The sequence below is a fragment of the Aphidius gifuensis genome, linkage group LG5 (genome assembly GCF_014905175.1).
Source record: "Aphidius gifuensis isolate YNYX2018 linkage group LG5, ASM1490517v1, whole genome shotgun sequence".
In the NCBI taxonomy this organism is placed as follows: domain Eukaryota; kingdom Metazoa; phylum Arthropoda; class Insecta; order Hymenoptera; family Braconidae; genus Aphidius; species Aphidius gifuensis.
In genome coordinates this window covers 2,379,238-2,396,966 of record NC_057792.1, presented here as the reverse complement: position 1 = coordinate 2,396,966, position 17,729 = coordinate 2,379,238, and the positions used below count along the sequence as shown (strand labels likewise).

General features: G+C 21.4%; 1 protein-coding gene across 2 annotated transcripts; it reads right to left on the bottom strand.

Moving 5' to 3' along the window:
* On the bottom strand, positions 1–16,633 carry LOC122856884 (frequenin-1). 2 transcript variants are annotated; one of them, XM_044158771.1, is made up of 8 exons: positions 16,551–16,633; positions 14,288–14,571; positions 4,655–4,679; positions 4,500–4,548; positions 4,338–4,427; positions 4,143–4,221; positions 3,904–3,992; positions 1,229–3,260 (listed from the first exon to the last, which is right to left on the bottom strand). In XM_044158771.1, exons 2-8 carry the CDS (start codon positions 14,349–14,351, stop codon positions 3,093–3,095), a joined length of 564 nt encoding a protein of 187 aa, XP_044014706.1. In that variant the 5' UTR covers positions 14,352–14,571; positions 16,551–16,633; the 3' UTR covers positions 1,229–3,092. The 2 variants fall into 2 exon arrangements, with proteins under 2 accessions (XP_044014707.1, XP_044014706.1); XM_044158772.1 differs by lacking the exon at positions 16,551–16,633 and having other exon boundaries at positions 1–3,260; positions 14,288–14,565.
* Between the last annotated feature and the right edge of the window lie 1,096 nt (positions 16,634–17,729).

Genomic DNA, 17,729 nt, shown 5'->3' with positions numbered 1-17,729 from the left:
TTTTTTTTTTTTTTTTTCGCATTATTTAAATTGTTAAGTAGTTAATTATTGATTGTTAATAATTATCACAGAAAGTTTATAAAACAATTACCGTGACAATTATTAGTATTTGTCTTGATTAATAATAATTAAGATATAATGAGAATTTTTAAAATTTATTTATTTTAATAAGGAAAATTTGATAATTGAATTTTTTTTTTTTTTCTTATTTTTATGTCAATATTGTTAGATGCAAAGTTTATAATTTTTAAAATTTATTTATTAGCAAGTTTTGGCGATAATAATAATAAGTATATTATAGTTTTTATGATTTAGTTAATTTAATTGTCAATTAGATTTTTTTGAAGAGATAAATTAAATAATTTTAATTGCTATTGAAGAATATTTTTTTTAATATTCTATTATATTGATAATTTGAATTTTTAAATTTATATTTTGAAGATAAATCGGAGAACATAAATTCAATATTATAAAATATTCTTTTCGATTAAATTTCTAGTAGATTTGACAGAGAAAAAAAAAATAAAGCTATCGAGCTTTAATTTGTAATTGAAATTTATTTAAAAATTTTTTAAATTTACTTAGTAATGAGCTTAGCCAGAATCCTACATTAAAATAATTTTTCAAATCATTTTAACAAATTTTTTTTTAATTTCCATTCTTCAAAATTTCTTATTGTATTGGCTTAACCATTTTCGCATTTCGATACATTGTCAATTTTATTTTTTTATAACATTTAAAATTAATTTAAAAATTAAACAAGGTAATTTATCTTTCCATTGGTACATAAAATATAATAATCAATTTGTAAATAATATCGTACAAAGATAAGAAGAGTAAATTAAAAAAAGAAAAAAAGAAAAGTAAAAAATAATAATGTGTTACTGTTTATATATACCTGTTGTCAATTAATCTCTGTCTGGCTCAAACATTAAATATTTTCAAACTACATAATATTCTCCCCTTTTTTTCATACGAAAAAAATTCAACAACAATATATTATTTATTTTTAATATTAAATTTTTCTTCCAAATAATTATTATTGCTCAATTTATATTTCAAAAATGGACGGTGAAGGCTAGAGTTAAAAATTACAATAATTTTCCCAACAAAAAGATTAAAAATTCATAATAAAAAATATCATTAAAAACATGCAAATAAATTATAATTAAACATAAATAAATTTAAATATTTTACAAACAATGTGCAGTGAATTTTAAGCTTGTTAATTTATTTCAAAAACCACACGTATTATTTCTCAAATATTAAACAAATAATAATAATAAAAATAGTTGTGAAGAAAAGTATGATTTATTAATACATAACAAGTAGTTAGAGCCGTCACGATCAGACAATATTTTTAGTATCGTGATGCGTTAGTTAAAGATTCTTCTTAGGTATACCATAAAAACTTTTTATGAGTTTTTCTAGTACCTTGTAAATTTTTTTTTAAAATTGCAAATGAAGCTACGTACGTACATACTCAGTCATCTCTCAACTTCATATAATTTTATTTATTTATTTAATTTCGTTTATTTCTAAAAGAATATAAAGAAATTGTACTTGGGATTTTCGGGGGCTTAGGAGATACTTGAAACGTGAATTCTTTGAAAATTAACTAACTTTTCCAATATCGAAAATTTTAACTAGGATTTGCTTCTGTGAAAGTTTAAAAACCATTCAGATATTATTTTTTAAAAAATAAAAATTAAAAGTATTCATAAAAAAATATTTTGTGCATCGATAGACAATTTTACTGAAAATTTTCTCTATTAATCGACAAAACTTTAAGATAAAAAAAAAAATACAAAATAATAATAACAATTTTGCGATAGTGAGGAATAAGAGAAAAGATATTTCAATCTCACGATTTCAATCAGTAAATCGATCGAGTGAAAAACTTATTTTCTCTTCGACATTGATGTTCATATTGAAATATTTTTTTGTTTTTTTTTTTTACAAGGTTTTTTTCCAGAGCTATCAATCATTGTTTTTTTTTCTGCTCATTTTTATTATTATTATTATTTATACGAAGGAATACATGTATTTTTTTTTCAATTATTAAGTATAAAAAAAAAAAAAAAAATTCGAATGTTATTCTTATAATAATTATAACATTATTTTAAATATTAATTAAATTGGCATTTTGTGCGCTGAAATTCGAGCATTGAATTTTACACGTTTAAAATTTTATTATTTATTTTTTAAACTATTTTTTTAATTAAATATTAAAGACACAATGAGAAATAGCAAATATCAACAAATTTAATTACAAATTATTTTATATTTATCGGTGCAAATCAAATGAAAATTTTATTTATTTATTTTTCTATTTCTTTTTGTTATTTACTTGTTTGTTGAGTGGATATTTTTATAAATTATTTTTTTTTATTATCGATAAACTTGCTGCTCATCGCAAAAACTTTTTTTTTAATAATTTTTTTTTAATAATTATTTTCAGTTTGGATTGCAGTGATAAAGTTTTATATATTTTTTTTTAAATTTTTTGTTGTTGATTTTTACGTTGAAACATTGTTGTATAAATAGCGTACAAATATCATTTTTTTTTTTTTTCAACTTTAGAATATTTTTCATCTATATCGATTTCGCACGCTGTTTGTTTTTAAAATTTTTTTTTTGTCATTCGAGAGAGACTTTTTGAGCTCTTGGGAAAAAACGTGCCATGGTCAGCCACAAAATATAAATAGAGTTGGTACTTGACATATAAAATAACTTGTAAATGAAATCTTCTTTTTATTTATTTTTTTTCTCACCATAAATTATTGGCAAACTTTCAGTTGATTTATATTTGTATTTTTATTTATCATTCGGTGATTTTAACCAACAGGAATTTCGGGTTTTTTAGGTGCCACCACCAAATTCCGAGACTCGTGTACATTGCAAATAAAAATAATTATATTAAACACTTTTTTAATTAAATAGTACTAGCAAAAACGTGAATTTATTGTGTCAAAATTTACGTTAAAAATCCTTGAAATTATCTGAATAAATTATCAGATAATTGAGGGGTTGTTTATTTTGTTTTTTAAGCTGTCGTGTTTAAGTATATTTTATTGCTTAGTAAACGAGGGTTAAGCACCTCCCAAGGATAATGCTTGGACGATTCTCGGATCGGCCTTGCTACCCTCCCGAAATTCCTCAAGGGTAAGTTTATCATCATGATTTTTATCCATTTGATCAAATATTTTATCAACTCTTTTTTGGGGTGTATTTTCATCCTCAGCGTGGGGTTGTTGACCCTTAAACAAAACAATAAAAATTTATTTTAAAAACAATACAAAAATAATTAATTATCAATATTTATTTTTAAAATAAAAAATTAATTCATAACAATTTTTATGATTCAAATATATATTGCCAAAAATAGATTTTTTTTTCTTGATTCATATCAATTTAAATTATTTTATTTTGATTAAAAATTTAAAGAAATTATATAGTCGTGGTAGAAAAATCTGTCTATGTTTAAAAATAAAAAAAAAAAATAATTTATTCTATATATAATTTTGGTTGAAATAATTTTAATAATTAAATGAAAATATTTATAGATTCATTGATTTGACTTGTACCGAGGTAAATTGAATTTTAAATTTATTAATTTTTAAATTTATATTTTATTTTTGAATTCAAGTAAATTTCGTTGTTCATTGAATATTCATCAGTATATAGGTATATTATATGTATAAATTGAAATTCTCATTCGTTCATTTTGGTATTTGAGCATCTCACAATTCATTATCGATAGTTCAACAATGCAGTAAGTCTTGAATTGAGGATTCATTGGTTTAATGAAATGAAAATATGAAAAAAAAAGGGAAAAGAGAATCGCCATAATAATAAAAAATAAATGTTTAATCATGTATGAAAATATCTCGGGATACTCACCACCATTTGATATATTGCATCGACGATATTGTACATTTCATCTCTTGTGATAAAACCATCGTTATCAACGTCATACAGACGAAACGCCCCTATAAATAAAAAATGAAAAAAAAGTAAATCATAAAATAACTTAATTTTATTATTCATAAAGATTTATCAATTATATATTTTCGATAAAATAAATATTATTTTTTGATAAAATACAAGACGTGAAAAAAATACAGTAATAAAATTCTTACAGTGTAATTTTTCGTCGAGATTTCCTCTCGACGTCACCGATAATGCTCTGATAAACTCCTCGAATTCAATAGTACCATCCTAAATAAACATTTGAAATTTTATTTATTTGTTATTCATTCGTAAATAATAGAAATAAAAGGATTCCAATACAAATATTCAAATATATTATTAAAGATTTGGTGAATTTTTCTCACGTTGTTTTCATCAAAAACCCTGAAGACAAGTGATGCGAATTTTGATGGATCACCTTGTGGAAAAAACTGTTTGTAAATCTTGATAAAACCCTGTTAATATAAAAAATTAAAATATCATATTAATTAATTAATTTAAAAGAAGCTTTTTAATTTTAATTTTACCTGTTCTGTTAAAAGACCGTCTGGACAGTCTTTCAAAAACCCTTTATGCCTTTGACGAAGAAAAAAAAAAAAAAGGAAAAACAATATCAAAATTAAAATAAATTTTTTTATTTGTTTTTAAGTATTTTTTTTTTTTATATTTGTAGATTACTTACCACTGTCGGATTTCCTTTTCAGTAACTGAAAATATAAAATAATAAAAATTGTGAATTTTATGATCATTTTTAAATCGTAAATTTTTCTCATGGGATTAAATGTAATAATGAACAAAAAAAATATATATATATTGTGATGAAAAATTGTTGAGATAATGGATTAATTTTTTTTATTTTTTGGAGATAAATTTTAGTGCAGAGTTTAAAATAATAAAAAGTACACATGAAAAAATTGAGTGTAATTGTTTTCCTTTTTTTTTAAGGATTGAGGCGAGTTTGTAAATTATCAAGAGGCCTTTGAATTACTGATGACTCGTTTTTTTTTATTGTAAAACTACTTTATTTTTTAATCATTTTAATATTTTGTATTTTTTATTTTCTTTTGTTCGGACTGTCCAATTGGGTCTTCAATTAAAAATATACGTTCGAATACGAGCTAGTGTATACTTTTATAAAATTCATTGAATCCAAGGAAAATGGAAATAAAAGAAAATTAAAAAAAAAAAAAAAATCGTCAAGCATAGTTATAACAGCATCAATTGATTTATTTGATTCAGCGTAGGTGTCCGATATGTGTATACTCGTTTAAAATTCCACTAGATATATATATTTTTTTTTTTTACCTTGTCTCGTTGAATTTTCCAGGCGAACTCTTGATAACCTACTTTCACAAAAGTCGATAGATTTTTTCTTTTTTTTTTTTTCTGTATATTTTTCTTCCTTTCATCATTCATTTTTTTTTTTTTATTTCATACTTGAAGTAGTGGAGATTTTTACTTTTCAATTTTCCGGATTTTAATCATGAAAATTATAAAATAAATTTTTTTTTTATCTGTTATTTAATATAAACGAGAGTTTGCTAATTTTTTAAAAAATATATTGTGTTATCAAAGTTATTCATAAGTTGACTAATTAATTTTTAATATGAAAACCAAACAAATTTTAATTTAATTTGATTTTTTTTTTTTCTGGGCTATAATTATTGTCAAACAATATTTTAGCAATTAATTTTGCAGCAAACAAATATTTTTAAAACTAAAAAAAAAACTTTGAAAATTATAAAGTTAATTTTTGTTATTATTTTGAAACTAAAATATTGTGGTTACAGTTATTTTACAAATTCGTAAATTTATTTTTTCATTTTTAATTAAGCGGCTTAAAAGTTTGACAATAATTCAAAAAATTCTGTATTATTTTAAAATGTTTTAATTAAGAGTAACATACTGTTTTAACACATAATGAATCTGCCCTAACATTTCATATTAATTATTAGCTTTTATTTTTTCTTCATGTAATCATTAACTTGATAAAAAAAAATATATATTGATTCTTTTTTTTCGAATTTAAAAATACATTTTTTTCAATACTATTTTATATTTTATTTTCGTTAAAACAGAATTAAAATTCATTATAAAATTTTTTCTTAATTATCAAGACATTAAAAATATCCGTGTTGACCTGATTTGTTTGATTTTTTTTTTATTGGAATTAAAAATCAAACAGGATGTAATTTGTGCTACTAAATTCTACCCACTAATGATTACCATTTTATTTTCATATTTTCTTACTAATAATAATATAATTATTTACCCTGGAAGATTATTAAATTATTTTATTTTTTAAATACCTGTTGAAGTGTCCAATTAAATTATTTTAATCTCCATTTTTTTTTCAAATGATTTATTAATAATTTCCAATCGTTATCAAGTAATTCAAGAGGGAAAAAAAAATTTATCAAATGCAAATTATATGCAAATATCAAGGGGATTATTCTCAGTAAAACTTATGATATTATTTTTTTTCTATATTGACTTTTGAATGGCTCGTAAACATATTGCCAAATTAGTTTAGAATTGTGTTTTTGTGTGGTACTAGAAATAAAATAAATTAAAACCAACATGTTGGAACTGTGCTGATTGCAAGTTGTAAAAAAATTTAACGACTCTTCTGTTGAGAATTGAACATGATCTTTGACCCCATTTATAATTCTCAACAAACTTATGACTTTTGCACCATTGATTCAATGAAATTATACACATTTCATTTAACATTTTATGATAATTATATAGATCATCATAATAATAAACAAAAAATAAAATTATAATTAATTTTTTTTTGTTTCAACATTAAAATTTATATGAAAAATTATAAGCTTTTAACTTAAAAATAAATTAATTAACCTTGAAAATTTTTCAAGATTAAATTATGATTATTATTCGAAAAATTTTATTGATTTATAATTTATTTTTGAAGTTTTAATTAAAGAAAAAAAGTTGAAAAAACTATTTTTATAATTTTAAAAGTCGTAAGTTTAAAATTTAATTTTAAATATATTTTTTTTTGATTGGAAAATTTGTATATATAGGTATTTTGAAATTTAGATCACGATGAAGGGTTAACGTATGATTTAGAAATTGAAAGGGACATAATTTTAGTCACAAAAGTTGGCTGATGTCTACTTATGAATTAATAGGATGGATGTTAAAATATAGCCTCTAGGGTTGCTTGTCATACTAGTCAAGCTATCTAAATGACGAATGGAGCACTGAAAGCTCATTCTCTATTTTTCATTTTAACACCCACTCTTGTTACTAACTTTAAAACTATCCTTACCACATCACAGTTGCACCTTTGTAAACTAAATGCAAATTATAATAACACCCTGGTCACGCGACATTACGATAAAAGTTTCCGAATCATATTAAATAACTTTTCAATTACATGATTAACAAACACAAGCTTTTATTATTTAAATAAAAATAAAAAAAAATGAATAATACATCAAATTATAATTTTGTCGGTATAACAAAAATCCAATTTTCCAGTTTTTTTAAATTTTATTTCTTCTCCAAAAATTTATCTTTAAAATTGAAAATTCACCTTTACGAAATTGAAAATTTTCTTTGCTGACAATTTTATTGTTAAACATGATGATATTTATTCAACGATTATTATTATTTTATTTTTTTATCCAACTTTTTTTTTTTCTCTCGAGGCAATATACACAATACAGAAAAAAATTTCAATAGCAACGGCATTTCTAGTTATGTATTCAAGTCAGAGTGAAACTGGTAAATTGGAACTACATAAATGACAGGTATATCGTTACTTTATTTCATGACTCGATACTTTTATGTAGAAAAAAAATTTACACCCGTGTTAAAGTATATATAATATAACAATGATAAAATAGTCTTAAAAAAAATTCTGTAAATTTAAAACTTTTTTTAGCATAACACACACGTGTGATAAAAATGTAAAATTTTAAATTTTTTTTCGATCATGTCGATTTACTAGCAATCGAAGAAATAATTTAAATTCAAAATTTTATATAATTTAATTTTAAATGAAAAACAAAATTCAATTTATATAAAGAAATTATTTATTTATATCATTTTGTGGGGTTTTAATTTTTAAAGGTATTAAAATGAATGTGTGTGGTGGGTTTTATTTATTTTTATTTTCTTTGTTTTATCCATTTTTTAATGCTCTAAAAAATATGTAATTTGAGTTTTTTATTTTCTTAAAAAGTAGAAAAAAAAATAATGGAAAAAAAAAAATTAAATAGAGGATCATTTGAACGACCCGGTAGTATCTTTTGAAGACATTCTGACGAGTAAAATATGAGTTTTTGAGCTACTCAGGTTTTAAAGTTAAATAGGATAAAAATGAAAAATATATTTTAAAAAATAAAATAACTATTTTCGCAAGCTCTCTTTTTTTTTTCTCATCAATTTATTTATCTAATTTTCTATCTGCAATTTTTTATGGTAATTTTAATTTATATATATTTTTTTTTCTTTTTCACTTTTACAATAAAATAAAAAAAATATTTTATCATTTAGATTATTATTGCTCGTGTTAAACTATTATTATTATTTTTTTTTATTGAATAGAAAATATAAAATAAAGTGCAATCAGACAGAAAAAAAATAAATGAATAAATAAAAACAATTTATGGTTGAAAAGCCGATTATGAAAACGGTTTTAAATTTTTATTTTTATTATATACTGGTGTAGGTTTTACAGGGTGTGGGAAGTGATGATTATTCCAAGTGATGAGTTTTATCATGTCATTGTAAATTTATATTCCGATTGTTTTTATTTGCTCAATGGAGTTTAAAATAAAAAAAACTCAATCAAAGTATATTAACAAAACTCGTGAATTTAATTTGAATAAATTAGTTTTTTTTTTATACAAAAATATATTACATAATTTTGTGAACAAAAAATTAACAAGGTGAAAAGAAAATCGAGTAAATTCTCATAAATGTTTTTAAATCGAAATTATTTTTTAATTGATCGATTCTTTTGTGATTTAATTTTTTTTAAATGTGATTCTGTATTTTAATACTAAAAATAGTATCAATTTTCATAAACTCAATTATGTATTTTGTCCAAGTTAAATACTGATTTAGTCGGAAAATTTTATTTTTCTTTATTCAAGTAAAATTTCCATCAAGCTTCTGAGTATAATTTCTCATATTGCAAACGACAAATTTAATAATTTTCATGATGAAATTTACGTGAAAACCTCAGTAAAATATCTCCACTAAATTGAATACAAAATTTCAACAAATTTAATTACAAAGATATATATTCAATTCATTAAAAAAAAAATTTTTATATATAATACATAAAAGAAAATGTGACGTGAATAGTTCCAAATTTAAAAATAATAATAATAATAATTATATATTATTAAGGATAATGATTGAAGGTACGCAGATTGAAATTTTTAGTAGAAAAAAAAAAGAAGTAAATGAAATTTCAACGAATGTTTTTGAATGTAGGGCACAAGTTGTCATGAAGTGGATCGAAAAATTAGGTCACAGCCTGAAGCTTCATCTTTTTCTTAGTGTATTCTTTTGTCAATTTTATTTATTTATTTTTTTTTACGTTTGTTTGTGGTATATTGATATTGTTAAGCACATTTCATGACTCTCGTGTTTTTGATTTCACCCAGGCATTTTATTTTATGATGCTTTTTACTTAGCCATACTTTGCACATCACAAAATACAAAGTTAAAAGTTATTCACTGTCTCCATTTATTTCCGCTTCTACCATTCGCTCAATTAATTTTCTCATTTACTCTGTATATAACAGTGTACCGCATTTTTCCTCTCTCTACTTTTTTTCCTTTTTTTTTTTTATCTAACACAATACAACATAAAGTTTGAAAATTACGGGACCAAGAAAAGCGTGCATCCGCATGTATACGTGAAGAAAATTGGCCAATATATTTTACCAGTAAAAATAATTTAAAAAAAATAAAAAAAAATATATATACTACTTGAAATAATAATAATAAAAATTGTAGATATTTTATCATAGCGTAAAAAATAAATTTTTATTTTTTTATTATTTAATTAAAATGTTAAATAAATATTAATTTTAAATGATTTATTTTATAATTAATACATCTTTGATCTTTGATGAGGTTAAAAATAATAAATTATATTAAATTTATTTGAGCTTTTTTTTTTTAGGGTTTTAAAAGTAGCCAATTTCATGAATTTCAATGTCAAAGTAAAAGAGAAAAATTTATTTATGTCGTGTGAATTTATTTTTTAAAAAATCGTTGCATTTTTACTTGTAAAATTTATAGGATTTTTTTTTTTTTCTTGTAATGCTTTTTGAAGTATTGTACCTTTAGAATTCAGTGGTTATTTTTTAATGTCACTGCAGTAAACAAAAAAAAAAAATATAAAATCCATAATAATGATTATTGTAAAACTCAATGATACTATTTTATTTTAATAATTAAAAAATAACTGATAAAAGTATTTTTTTTTTTTTTTGTTTTGACAATTCAATTTAATCTAAATGTCTGATTTAAATATTCATAAACTTTTTAATAAAATTTCATTATTTGATAAGAAAAAAGAAAAGAAATTTAGAACTTTTAATAATTCATTAACATCTTTATGAATTTGTTAAATTTTTTTTTATAAATTTTATTAAACTCGGTATTGATTTGATATTTCTTGGTTTTTTTTTTTTATTATTTTTTATTTCAATACAGTTGAAACTTATTGGAAAAAGAATTGACCTATGAACGTCATCAAGAGTACAATACTTTATATATTATTCTGTTGACGATACTGATGAAATCCAACGACCTATATCACATTCTTTCATTCATAAAAGCTCAAAAAAGTTTTATTTACATTTTTTTATTTATTCACATATTTTTTGCTCATTATTATTATTATTATCATTGGCTTTTTTGATTGATATTTTTTTTTTGGACACGTAAACTGCACCCTTGAGTTAAAAACAAAAAAAACCTTTAGCCAAAACAACTTGAATTTTCATTTCAAGCTTTTCTGGATTTTTTTATTTTGTGTTTATTATTGTGGCTACTTTTATTTGTATCTATCTTTTTTCTTTTTTACAATATTCTTCAGGGTTTTTAACCACACCCCGATTAAACTTCAAAAAAAAAAAAAGTAGATACTTTGAAAAAAATAATAGTGCACTTAAAAAGAAAGAAAAGTTTAAAAAAAACGAGTTAAAAGGTTTTTAGATTTTTTTTTTAAATGGTTTTTGAATTATTTAGGCAGTATAAATAATTCCTGAGCTTTATATAAAATTAAAACACTAAAATATTTATACAATGCCAGTGTAAATTTCATTCAAATGAATTTTTAAATTACATTTGTTTTATAAATTAAATAACAGTATATTTTCTAGCTTTTTAAAAAAAAAACAATTTAAATTCCAAACAAAATTCGACATAACAAAAATTTTTTATACGTTGAATACCATAACACTGATAAGATTTTTTATTTTAAAAAAATATTACATACTTTTTTTTTTTAACGATTATTACGTTTATAAAAAAAAAAATTCAAAAATTTTAAATAAAACATAAAAATTTATATCTCAGTTTTTTTTTTTAAATTAAAAATATTTCTTTTTTTTAAAACCCTTTAGTGGATTACAAAAAAAAAAAATGGAAAAACTTTCATATATTTTTAAGACTGATAAAATTTCATGAGCTTTTTACAAAAATTTTTTTTTTCGTTGAGTTAATATCCCATCAAGATAAATATGTTTAATAAAGGCTTTATCATAACTTTACTCCCTCATAAATTTTTTTAATTTCATATTTCAAAGGTTTTTTTATTCTTCCGTTTATTTGATCACTGAATTAACTGAAAATGTTGACGTTGTATGAAGGTTACTAGTTGTGTGTTTACTTTTCGATCAACACAAAATGGAATTATTCCATTTAAACGGTTATTTGATTGGTGAACAACTGAAATTGACATGGTCTCCAATTAGTCTAGAATAGGTACAGACTGATGTATATCCTGAATGAAACTGTTTTCAAATCGTTCAATATAGCATTGACAATTTATCCCTATACACATTTGCAAGACTAATCAAAAAAAAAAAACTAAAAAAGAATAATTAAAAATGCTTTTTACATGTGTCATTATATCAGTATTTCAATAAAGTCTAATCAAAATTTAAAACAACAATAATAATTACAAAAAATTCTACTTTTTTTAATCATCTTTGACATGGTTTATCAAATGAATTTTTTAATTTTTATTATAGTCAGTTGAATCAGAATAAAACAATAAAATAAATTAAAAAAAAAATAGTAAAAATTTAAATATTTATTTGGAATAGATTAATAAAAAATCAAATTTTATATTATAATTATTCTTAGAAGTGTCAAGTTCATTTAACCATATGGATTATAATTTTATTATAACAAAGTGCTATGATAAATCGATAACCATAAATTAGTATACTCATACTTTTAAATTAAAAAATACATTAATCAATGTTAATACGAAAGTCATCATTTAATTAAACTGCTAATTAAAAATAAAAAAAAAATGCAAATTAAATTTTTTCAATACCACAAGTTAACATATTTATTAATTAACAGAATATATTCAAAAAAAAACTTATCGTACACGTGAATATGATATCGAAACTTTTGTTTAATAAAAAAAAAGCAACTATTGAAATATTAAAAACAAATAAAAAATAAAAAAGTTTTTAAAAGCAAAAAAAAAAAAAAAATATTATTTATCAGAGGATAATTATAAAATCCATTTAAAAAGGAACAAAAATTATTAAACTTTAAGACATAGTTTAAATTATTTATTAATATGTATTTTTTTTTTTTTTTGTTTGTATTTAGGTCATACGTGTATTTGTAAAATAATATATAAATTGAAATATGTAAAGTTGATTGAAATAGATGAAAATGAACAGTTAAGCATTGATCGGTTGAGCCTAGTTTTGTTGTTGAAATAAATAAAGAAAAAATAATTTTAAAAACATCACATGTATATCTAACTGTGACGACAAAGTGAATGGATCTGAATAATACAATGAATGTATATATATCAACAAAGTCATGACGACAAACGGAAAATATATATACAATCTATTATTGTATTTTATATGCTGTTTAAAAAAAAATATATATATTTTTTTTCTTCATACAATTTTTATATAATCCATCAGAGATAAATTGAGTCGAGGCTAATTTTGTCTTGTATTTATATATATCTACTTTTTGTTCACAAGGGTAAAGTCATTTTATTATCATAAAAAATATATACATTGACACAAAACATCTTTGGGGATGAAAATATAATACATAAACAAGATATGACATTTTATAGTAAAAAAGAAAAAGCATTTTCATTTTTTTTTTTTTTTAACACTTGGTTATTTTAGTGAGTCAACTATACTACTGAAAATCATAATAATAAATACGCCTTCTTTATTTTATTTGTTTTTCCAACTCAATGACACAAAGAAAATTGATCTAGTTTTATTTTTTTTTTTTTTTATTATTTTTGCTGTTATTATGTCAATTTATTTTTGTTTTTATTATTTTTATTATGGCAGAAAAAGATAGAGATTACTAATTTTTTATAAGTAAAGATGATTTTTTTTTTACAGTTATTTATTCATTTTTGGAAAGGCTGGTTTGGTATTATTTTTGAGATTTTATCTCATTGTAAATCATGTGGAAAAAATGAATTCTTGTTCATATATATTTATGTAATTTTTTTTTACATTTTATTATGACATACTGTCTGAATGTGAACTGAAAATTCTCTGAGGGAGTATTCTTTCTTATTTTGAATCATCATTCTATGCAAACAATGTTTATGAAGGTGTACGTGTTGGATGTTATTTCCTGGCATGTATTTTCTATTATTTTGAATTATAAAGACATTCATAGAATACTTTTTTAAACAAATAAAATTATGTAGTTTATATTTTCTTTTTTTATTTTGAACAAAAGAAAAAAAAAATTATATTTATTTGTCATCAACTTGGTATATAATTTTTTATTCTAAACTTTATAAAAAATATTAAACTTTTAATTTGTATAAAAGTTTTTTCAAGCAATTTCAATAACACTGTTTGAAAGTTTTTTTTTTTTTTTCCTTTCCTGTGTACTTTTTTACATTAAAAATGAATGAAAATAAAATATTATTTTGGTATTTTAATATTTTATAAACTAATCAAAATTAAATATTAATAAATTTATAAATTTTTATGAAATTTATTGCAGTATATTTTCTAAATAATAATATAACAATAAATAAATAAAATGAATTGGATTGATGATAATTTACACTCACAATATGTGTCGGTAGTTAGTCGATCGATAGTATCTTGCTTGAGTTTGCTATTTTTCTTTCCCATTTTTATAAAATTCAGAAAATTAAACAGCTTCACTCACTTGAAATTTTTATTATATTTTTTTTTTTATATTTCAAACAATTATTTTTTCTTTAGAGCTTGCACATTTATTTAAACATAATTATTATAGAATTAATATTAAATCACCAAACACTTAAACTAAAATTGTCATATTTCATATAATTTTTTCGTTTTCGTTTTTCTCCTGTAAAAGTCAATATTTCTGCAATCAAGTATAAAAAAGAAGTTTAAATAAAGTATACAGACATTGAACTAAAAAAAATGAAACCAAAAAAAAAATATACATGTACATAAAAAATACTGTCTTCAAAGAGTTGGAAAAAATAGAAAGAAAAAAGAAAAACTTTATCGGAAAATTTTTGGAAAGTTTTTGTTTCACCTTATGTGCAATATACGTGCTTGTCTTTAATCTTCAAGTCAACTACTTCGATCAAGGTACTATGTACAACATAAAATAAGAGAAAAATAAAAATTATTATTATTATTTTTTTTTTAAGAGTTATTAGTAGTGTTATTATTTATATTCTATTGAGTGACTGCAAATTAATGAAACAAGGGTGTTATGAAAATTACAAAAAATACATTTAATTGAAGTGAATTTGTCATTCAGACTTGTAATTATCCAGAAAAAGCTTCAACTTAAAAGACAAGTACTTTTTTTTTTTTTTTTTTCTTTCACAAGTAATGGATAGCAAAAGTGCAGTGTTCATACAACCATTTTCACTCTCATCCTCTATTCGTGTCTATTATTTTTTTTTTATTTTCAACTCTATTTTTTCTTATTGCCTACTTGGTTCTTTTAAGAAACTACACCAAAAGAGATAAAAAGATAAAAATTCACCAACGAGCGTACATTTAAACTACCATCTTGGTCATTAGTACTAAGTTAAAGGAACAATTATTTAACTTTGAACTTGCTTAGATCGACAAAAATAAATAATGACTCGTATTTTGTAACTTGTATTTATCTATCTCTATAAAACTTATTTACCAACATCATGTTATTTACTAAAAGAAAAACTAGTGTGTTTAAAACTTTAAATTGCATTAAAATAAAGAATAAAATATCAAAAAAAATACTATCTTGTTGGTTAAAAAATATTTTAAAATATACTTGTCAATAAATTTTGTATTTTTTTTTTATTTTTAAGTTTCATACTTTGACATTTGGAGAATTTTTTTTTTATTTTATTCAAAAAATAGATGACGTATTTCATCTAGAACAAATTATAAAACTTAAAATTGGATATTTAAAATAAAAGTAACAGAAGCTGTTAACCCAGTTTTATAGAAAAATCAAAAAGTATAAAAAGGTTTTTTCGTTTTTTTTTTTGTGCATTATAAAAAAATATGTAAAGTTTTGTGGGAATAATTCAGATATTTAGAAAAAAGAGAACGTCAAGTATTTATCAAGTGAACAGTTAAAGATAAATTTTATTTTTTGGCAAACTGCATAAAATGTATATTGTATTTTTTGAATTTTAATAACGATAATGATTAGAGCACTTGTAGCAAATGTTAAGGGTGTGCTTGTCTCCCTCGGGGGTTGTTCTTTTCCCTCGTTTTCCACAACTTCATTTTCATATCAGTAAATACATGAATAAAATTGATAGCATGCGTTAAAAGCTCCTCTCATCATAAAAGAACACAAAATTATAAAAATTACATTTAACTTTCCATTAATTTTTCTACTTTTTTTATATTTTCATTTGTTTAATTTAAATAATTGTAACTTTTTTTTACAAATATCCATATAATATAATAAATTTTTTTTTCTTGATAATAAATATCTACAAACATTTTAGCAAATTTATAACTTAAATTGAGAGATAAATTATTACAACAAGTTGAATTATGATCACACATATGCTCGCTTGATAAAATTTATTTAAAATTTTTTTTATATTTTCAAAAAAAAAGCTTTCAACCCATAATACAAGCTCCAAGACAATTTTTCACATCTTTTTTCTTTTATCTTACTTTATCTAAAAATTACAATGTCGAAAAATTTCATTTCAAATTAAAATCAAACTAGCTCAAGTAGTACAAGTCAACCGTATGTCAGACATAAAGCATAAAAACGAGTATAATTACAAATAACAGTAAATAAATATAAAAAAATAATTAAATATAATTTTTTTAGAAATTTTAAATAATAAATAAATATTAATAAACACTTGCAATTATTGTGAGTCAATTTGATTAATAATTAAACACAATAACACACTATTTGACGTATTCATTGCGGCACCCGGCTCCAGACTGGCTCGTGTATTTTATTTCATCAGAGTAAGGAAACATTTTGCAATAAGAGTCCATTTTCTACGCAAGCGCTTTCAACTGTAAGGGAGCAACCACAATCCCATTTCAACAAGGGTTAATATATACATATATATATTTACATATAACTCTTGGTATTTTAATAATAATTGTGTTTCTATTAAATTTGGCATATTGCCTTAATTTAACACTCAAAACCAACTGTGCCAATTGCAATAAAAAAAAAAAAAAAAAACACTAACCATCTGGTATATTTTAATAAAAAAATATTTAATAAAAATAAAATTGCAAATAAAACAAACATAAAACTAATAGTTAAAAATAATAAAAATAAAAATATTTTTAACGACAATTTATTTCAATTTATTATTTTTATTATTATTATTTTAAAAAATTAATTAAATAAAATTAATTATTACAATAATTGATTATTTAAGTATTTTGAAATTAAATAATTATATTTTTAATTTTAAACCACTTGATGGTTATATTATAGACATTGATTGTAATCATGAGCACAAAAATAAATTATTTTAAATAAAAAATTAGATTGTTTATTTAATGATAATGTGATATGTTTGTTAAAACTAAATGATATATAGTTTGTATTATCTTCATTTGATAAAATTAATCGTTAATTAATAGAAGGGTTGGTTGAAATTTGTTGCATATATAGAGAGAGAGACATAAATGGCGATAGTTTTGAATATAGTGCCTGAAGGTATAGTCTTGTTCATCGTGTATCTTGTAGCTTTATATATCAACCTTTAAAGATACTTGCATGTATGTACGTTTATAGTATATGGAATATATATTATACCACACAACAAATAGTGACATATAGACATTGGGGTCGTTGGCAAAGTGCGATCGAAACATTCAACATAAAATTTTATTTATCTTGTTACGATTCAACTCGAATTCTAATATGTCTTTATAGTGATTACAAATTCTCAAAATAATTTTATATCTATTATTATTTTATTACAATTTCTATTTAATTTATATTTAATAATTCCAATTATTTAGTTATTCAATTTTTTTTTTAATTTATTTATTTATAATTTGATAACAGTCATG

Bases quoted from the DNA above. Each gene is read 5' to 3' on its own strand.
- LOC122856884 (XM_044158771.1), bottom strand. From the start codon at position 14,351: ATGGGAAAGAAAAATAGCAAACTCAAGCAAGATACTATCGATCGACTA. The intron at 4,549-4,654 runs GTAAGTAATCTA...TCTTCGTCAAAG, and splicing joins GAAAAGGAAATCCGACAGTG to GCATAAAGGGTTTTTGAAAG. The intron at 3,261-3,903 runs GTGAGTATCCCG...GTTTTGTTTAAG, and splicing joins ATGCAATATATCAAATGGTG to GGTCAACAACCCCACGCTGA.